This window comes from Jatropha curcas, chromosome 6, assembly GCF_041381405.1.
Source record: "Jatropha curcas cultivar XTBG-Jc1 chromosome 6, XTBG_Jcur_1.0, whole genome shotgun sequence".
Classification (NCBI taxonomy): domain Eukaryota; kingdom Viridiplantae; phylum Streptophyta; class Magnoliopsida; order Malpighiales; family Euphorbiaceae; genus Jatropha; species Jatropha curcas.
Window position 1 is genome coordinate 8,402,592 of NC_143156.1, and position 8,505 is coordinate 8,411,096.

The 8,505-nt window shown below is 27.7% G+C and overlaps 1 protein-coding gene across 1 annotated transcript; it reads left to right on the forward strand.

Moving 5' to 3' along the window:
• Positions 1-1,534: 1,534 nt before the first annotated feature.
• Positions 1,535-3,317, forward strand: LOC105628135 (uncharacterized protein At4g06744). Its single transcript, XM_012209522.3, has one exon. It carries the CDS (start codon positions 1,675-1,677, stop codon positions 3,166-3,168), a length of 1,494 nt encoding a protein of 497 aa, XP_012064912.1. The 5' UTR covers positions 1,535-1,674; the 3' UTR covers positions 3,169-3,317.
• The last annotated feature ends 5,188 nt before the right edge of the window (positions 3,318-8,505 follow it).

Below are 8,505 nucleotides of genomic sequence, written 5' to 3' on the forward strand. Positions count from 1 at the left end.
TCTCAGTGTTCTTAGTGTAGGACAAAAAGAGACGAAAAGTTAATCATATTAAATCAAATCAATTATTATTTATAAAAATCAAAACAAGTTCAAAGGTTAAATTGACCTAAAAAGTGAATCGGATCTTTTTAATCATTTTATACAAATTTAAGAGCTAATCATCCATTCAGAAGACCATACGTCCCTGCGGTCTTTCCACTAGGCATGGCCACCGGTTCGGTTCTAACCAAAACCGAACCGGAACCGAACCGTACTGTAGACGAACCGGAACCGGACCGAAACCGGCGGTTCATAATTTTGAACCGGAACCGGCAGTTCAAGGGCCGGTTAAGGTTCATGTGGATGTTAAAATATGAACCGGAACCGGCCCGGAACCGGTGGTGAACCGGCGGTTCTGGTCCGGTTCGAACCGGATACACAAAAAATTGTAGCTTAAAATTTTTATAAAAAAAATTTATATCAATTGATTTGATTGTAGTTGATTTGATTTATGGTGAAGAGAAGTAAAATGGTATATGAGTTATAAAAAATTGTGAAAAAAATACACATTTTTTGACTTAATTTATATAAAAAATGGTACATGAATAGTTGATTTATATAAAAAAAATACTTTCAAGTATACAAAAAAAGAGTGTAATGGATAGTTTTTGATATGATAGGTGTTTTTTATTTATTTTTTGGTAAATAAATTTTATTCATTTTAATCATTTATTTATTTATTTACTGTAATTTACTAAATTATATAAGGGACAATTTGGAAAACTAATAAATGAGACACATGTATAAATATGATGAGTTGATGATTTTTTTTATTTCACAATCAATTATATCCTAACTCTTCTCTTATTCTCAATCAAAATTCTCTCAAATTTCCATAGTTCATTATTTTTTCTATTGCTTTATTTTCCCTAATGTTGGAATTATCTATTGTTTATTTTTTATTTTCTCACGTCCAATTCCAAATTCTTTCTCTAATCTCAAATTTTTCCATTCATAAATTTACTTCATTTTATTTTTTAAATATTTTTCTTAATATTTGAAAATAATAATTTTCAACTCATTCCATTAATTTTATATTCCATTTATAGTTTTTTATATTAGTAAATTAGCAAAATTTGAAAATTTAATGTAATAATAGTTCTAAGTTAGTTAATAGATGTTTTTCTTTTAAAATTTATAATAATTCATTTAGTTAATAAAATTTAAACATTTTAAAATTATTATTTATTCATGAATTCGGAATCAAAAATTTTATTATTTTTTTAAAAATTTGCGTAATGTCGGAACCGAATCGGAACCGTAATTTGAACCGTCGGTTCACCGGAACCGTGCTGAACCGTGCCGGAACCGGAACCGGAGGTTCAAGGATCGGTTCCGGTTCAAAATTTTAAACATCTCGAACCGGCGGTTCACTTAACCGGCCATGCCTACTTTCCACTAGAGTTTAGGAAATTATACAATTTTTTTTATAATTATTATTTTTTATTCGTATATGTGTATGTATAAAATAAAATATGTCTCTTGAAAATGAGAGCTCAACAAGCGGAAGGAAATCCTCTGTAACGCTCGTGAATGTTGACTTGCTTCAACTATGGTCTTCTCTCTCTTTCTCAACATTCCTATAAATATTCCTCCATTTTTAGTACAGTCCTTCAAGCTTTCCCACTCTTATAGATGGCTAGCATTTCTCATTCTTGCTTATTTCTAATTTTGGTTCTCATTTTTCATTCTTCTTTCGTGTATAATCTAGCTGCTCAGAATGCTGCGGTCGGGTCAAAAAGAGAATCTCTAGAGATAATCATTGGCGGCGGCGGCGGCTATGCTCCTTCGCCTGAAAACGGAGAGTATGCACCTCCTCCTCAACCTGAAGAATGTCCACCACCCCCACCCCCACCTATATGCCCTGAACCAATCCCTCCTCCTCCGCCTCCACCTCCACGTCCACGTCCACCTTCTCCTCCTCCTCCGCCTTCTCCTTCGCCTCCGCCTCCGCCTTCTCCTTCTCCTCCGCCTCCACCTACAACTCTAACTCCAAACCTCATTAGAGATTATAATGCAATTCAGCAATTCAGCAAGCTAATTACTGACGATCCGCAGGGCATAAAAAAATCATGGGACCCGAAAAACAAGAATGTCTGTAAAGGATATAAAGGCTTTTTTTGTGATACAAGGCCTGACACCAGCGTGTTTTCAGTAGCAGCAGCAGACTTCAACGGCTATAATTTCAACGGCCCTAAGTTAAAAATCGAGGATTTCCTTGGTGAATTAAAAGACTTGGCAATCTTCCACGCCAACTCCAACAACTTCACAGGAAAAGTACCAAAAGGAGTTTCCATCGACAACATAAATTTCCTCTACGAGTTTGATATCAGCAATAACAAGTACTCCGACGAGTTTCCGTCACAAATTCTAAAAGCCACAAATTTAACCTTCTTAGATATCAGATTCAACAATTTTTTCGGTCCGGTCCCAGCAGGAGCCTTCAATTTAGACTTAGATGTACTTTTCCTCAACAACAACAAATTCAGCCAACAGCTTCCTGACAACATCGGAAATACGGCGGCGTTATATGTCACTTTCGCTAATAATATGTTTTCCGGCCCAATTCCGAAAAGCATTGGCAATGCTAAAAATTTAATTGAAGTGCTTTTCCTGAATAACAGTTTCACTGGGTGCTTGCCATATGAGATTGGAAACTTGAAGAAAGCTACTGTTTTTGATGTAAGCCGTAATAAGCTTACTGGTCCAATACCACATTCTTTTGGTTGTTTGCCTAAAATAGAGATTCTGAATTTAGCCACGAATGAATTTTATGGTCCGGTGCCGGAACTGGTTTGCGAGCTGAAAACGCTGCAAAATTTGTCATTATCAGGGAATTATTTTACGCAGGTTGGACCTGAGTGTAGGAAATTGATCAAGGCGAAGAGACTTGATGTTAGAAAGAATTGCATTTTGGATCTTCCAGATCAGAGATCAGCAGCTCAATGTCGAGATTTCTTTTCAAAGAACAGAAAATGTCCAAATGAAAAGTCATTGACCATTGTTCCTTGCCGGAAAAATGGGTTTCTGAGTTCAACAGCGACGGCAACGGAGCAATCAAAGGTTGCTGTTGCTCCACCTCCTAGATCGTATGATGCTCTTTCTCCAAATAATAAATTGCGATTTTAATTTTTAAGTTATTAGAAATATGTAAGAAGATCCATGTACTATATTCTATATTCTATAAGTTTTTATTAGAATTTGAATTTTCAAATAGATAATTCTGCAAATAATTTCAGTCATTGAGTTAATATATAATGAATTATTTTTCAATATAATCATCAAATTCTGCTTTCAAGCAAATGGATCTTATGCGTAATTACGTTAGTGTCATTTTATTTGCTTATTATTCTATTTTTCTTATATATTATTGGTATTTTGCAAGATGTATTGCACGTTGATTATACCCTTAATATATTTTATTTTTTATCTATATAATATTAATGCATAAGTTTTGTTTATGATAAAATAAATATAAAAGGTTAATTTATATTACACTTTGTCATACAAACTACTTGCAATGTTATTTCTTATGTACTTAATTTTATGTTTATATAATAAAGTGTTTTCAGAATAAAGTTCAACTACCTAATCTTTTAGTCCCTAATTTATAATACAGTTTTTTAAAATCTTAATAGGTGCCCTAAAGTAGTTTGTCATACAAACTACTTGCAATGTTATTTCTTATGTACTTAATTTTATGTTTATATAATAAAGTGTTTTCAGAATAAAGTTCAACTACCTAATCTTTTAGTCCCTAATTTATAATACAGTTTTTTAAAATCTTAATAGGTGCCCTAAAAGAAAATCAAGTCATCACCTAATCTTCAACTCTCTACTTTCAACCTCAAATTAATATCTATATACAACTATAATGAAAAATAATAATAAATTATTTTTTACTCCTAGGTAAAAAAAAAAAGAAATGAGAAAATGATTTGAATTGATAATGAAAATCACTTTGGCTACAGTACTTATCCGGTACATTAAAGAAATGAATATATACACATATATACAAATTCTTGAAAACCAAAAAAGTGACTCAAACAGAAATATATAATTCTATCTTTTTTTAAAATTTTCTAAACACTATTTTTTTTTAAGTCAAACAAATTTAAGACGTAAGAAAAAAAAATATCAAGAAAATTAAAAATATTTAATAATCAATAGGTCATTATTTATTGCAAGGAAGATATACATCTCTTACTAAATTAAAATGATAATAGTTACAAATTATTCAGTAACGAAAAAAAATTATTATTAAGCATAAAGCTCTTTCAAAACTCACATAATAAAAAACGTTTCAACATATATAGATATATAAATATATCAATAAAATATTATATTTTTTTAAAATTAAAATTTTTAACTATTTACAGTTCCAGATTTAATTAGATAAATTTTATTTGAAAATTTACTTTTTAAAAAATATATCCAATCAAATCTTACAAAAACAAAGAAAAATATTAATAAAATAACATACTTTTTTTTATCTCTCTCTTAAATAAAATATCATAAATATTCTATTTGAAAATTTTTTTAAAATTATATCCAATCAAATCATACAAATATAAAAATATTAATAAAAAGAATATATTTTCTTTTTTTATCTATATCCTGAAAGAATTAAATATTTAATAAATAAAATATAAAAAATTTTTTAAATGTCTAATTATTATATGTATTTATTAAAAATAATTTTAGTAAAGATAAAACTTAAAATTTTGAAAAACTTAATTATATATATGTATTTATTTAAAAAATAATTTTTTGATTCATTAGGAAGCTTGAACGGCCGAAATAACATTGTGGGCTACACAATAATGAATAATCCTACACTCATCAAATCGGTAAAAATACTTGTAATCGATATGACTCAAACTAGAGATCTCTCATTTTTCATATAAGTGAGAAGATAATCAGACCACAAATAATTGATTTTAAAAATAATTTTTATAAATATATCCAATCAACTAATAAAATATAATTTCCTAATTAGCTATGACTAAAGTTATTTTAGGATATCCTAAATTCCATCAAGGATGCTATCGAAAATCTCATTATTTCTCTTTATTTTCACATTTATATATAATATAGATATAATGTCTATAAAGTTTATAAATTTATATATTTAAATAATTATTTTCATCAATAAAAAATGAAACTTATGCCTTAAATGATACAATTAAATAGAAATAAAAAAAAAAGCTCAATTTGTCTTCTAAATTTGAAAGTAATATCACTTACTACATAATTATCACCCTAGTATTCCATTGAATGACCAAAAAGACTAAGATAAAAAAATAATATAATAATAATTTTTGCCTTTAACAATAGTAACAATTTTATCACTTAAAAATATTAAACATTATTATTTTTACTTTTTTTGTCACAATTTGAGTTTTTTTTACTATTTAGTGCAAAATAGGGATGACAATTATAAAAAAAAAATGATTTTTAAATAAATTTTATATCCCAGGCAAATTGAATTTTATTCCAAAGAAAATCATTTCTAATTTTGTACATATATTTTATATTTATTTATAATTAAATAATAAATTTTAGTTCTTTTTCTTTTCTAAATATTAAAGGAGGAAAATTCAAATTTAGATTTATTATTATCAAAGTTTAATTTAAAGAAAAAGACAAAAGTTGACTCAAAGTCTACTGCCACTAAAAGCTCGTTAACATGAGAATGACGAAGACAGAAGAGTCATAAGGTGGGTCCTAAGTAACATGTGCTACTTAGTTCCTATTTCAGCACCTATCGCGGGAAGATTGATCAATGTCTTTTGATTTGGATTGTTGAAATAAAAATTTATAGATTCATTTCATTTATGAAATTTATAAAAGTTTACTATTTATATTTTAATTAATAAATAAATTTATGAATTTTAAAAATATTTTAAAAATAAAATTATTCTCTTACCAGATAAAAAATGAAAGATTCATAAAATATTTAAATTTAATAACTCAAATTTGAAAAGGAAAACCTACTAATATATGGTATACTGATCCATGGCATAAATACAAATGAAATAATATTTTTATTAAAAAAGGGACAAAATAATACAAAATCATGATAATTTTTCTCAAATTAATAGTTATATTCTCGTTGTCAATATTTATGTATTGTCTTAGAATAGTTTTTTTATCCATAAATTTCTGGTAAGTAATAAATATATTTTTTTAATTTCATTTTTATTTATATTATGTACAATAAATATTTCTATAATTTTTAAAATTATCTTTATTAAATTAATAATATGAAAATTAATGAAATTAATAAATATTTTATAAATTAATTATTTTGTTTAAAAATTTTTATACGACAAATATTTGTAACGGATCGAGTACGAAGCATAAGTAAACCTTTATCCCAAAATTTGTAAGTCTTGCCGACACCCATCAATCCCAAAATTATGTGCCCGAGCCAGACGGACTAGTAGCCTAGAAAGAGACATGCAACGTCCAGCTGGATGCAACTGCAATTTCTATTCTTGACAAGACATAATAACGGCAATGTAATTATTTTCCTATTCGTTGGTATATACTTTCAGAGAGCAACAAGACCCATGTCATTGATTGTCTTGAAAACGAAGCTAAAAGCTCTGCAGATCAACACGTTAATGTTCAGTTTCAGTATGCTCATATCGAGCCGCAGGCAGTTCCACTTTTTCCGCTTGACTCAGTTGACGCGGTTTTGTTACTCTGCAACTCGACTACATTGTCTTTCTTGAGAGAAATGATATTGGTTGATTCAAACACTTCTACGATTATCTCGTATACCTGCGAGTAGCGAGTATCGACCCAAAGGTGAAATTGATAGTAGTAATTGGATTCCATCAAGCACCCATGATCAAACATTTTATATTGTTACTTAACCGAAGATCTATATTTATATCCTACTTACATTAGTTACGACCAGTAATTTTATTATTTATATTCATCTTAACTCATTTATAATTACATATATTTTTGATAAATAATATTAAATGAGACGAGTATTTTAAAATACATATTTTGCTTTTGTCCCGCTAAGGACACCTTTTGCAAGCAAATAGGAGGAGAGGTTTTAATCCGCAGCCTCTGGGTTTAAGGGCCTTATCCTTGAGCCAAGGATCATTTAAATACATGAATCTGAATGATATACTTTATGAATAAAAATATTAAAATTTTCACATTCATTAAAATAGAAATTTTAGTAAAAATATCATTTGTTACCTGGGTTCACAAAATTATTGGTGTGCATTGACTATGAGAATTTGGACCCCTTCTTAAAAATCATCCTGAATTTTTTTTCCTAAAAAAAAAAAATTCTGACATTAATTTAATAGTTTCGTGCTGAAAGTTATTTTGAGACCAAACTAATTTTTTGATTTAAATCCAAGTTCCTGCCCCATCTTATCGCATCATGAAAATCAAATATTTTCAGCCTATTTTTCTCCTAAAATTCTAAGTGCCAAAATCTCAAATCATGTCAATAAAAATCACTTTCATTCTTTTTATTTTTAATTTTTTTATGATATCAGTCACTTGTTGATATATTAATAATAATATGTATTTTAAAATAAAAACATACCAATTAACTAAATAAAATCTTCGATCTAGATTTTTTTTTCTGTATTATTTTACCATATGTGTTAAGTAATTTTTTCTAAATAAAATTATTTCTATTAAACAAAAAAATAGAAAGATCAATTTATACGAAATAAGATATTAACTATAATTAATATGATTACTGATTATGCTTAATGATGTATTAAAATTCATAAAATCTATTTAAAATTAAATTGTACAAATCCTTGAATTATTTTATTTTATTATACTTAATACTCTTGTTAACTAGAAAATATCAATTAACAAATTTTCTATTATGATTTTAGCGGTGGATCAATAATTGATGAATTATTTGGTTTTATTTTTTTCTGTCAAATTTGTTCTATTAATAAATTTTGCTTGGATGACAAATTTATCTTTTCTTTTATGTAAAGAAAAAACAATTTAGTAATATGAAAAATCTGGATTATTTGCCGACTTGACCCATTTCATTCCTGTGAATAGCCATAAATGGAGATAACAGAGAGAGGTGACAGATAAAGAGTTTTCATTTGAAACTAAAGTGATGTTTTATTTTTAACTCTCATCTATATATACACACACGAAAGCTGAAACAAAGAGAATATTTAACATTGCTTTCTCTATGCAGTATTGTATTTATCTTATTTAAGAAATTTTCTTTTATTTGTTCACAATTTGATCAGATAGACACAGATAATGTGGCTTTTAAAAAATTAATAATTCTAATTTTAATTTTTAATTATCACTAATAATTATTAAAAAAAATAAAAACAAAATACAAACCAACCACAACACAAAATATCACCCCCCAAGCAGAACTTCTCACTGCCGCAAGTCTCTTCTTCACCAATTTTTGTTGCATTTCTCTCGCTACCACCGATCAAC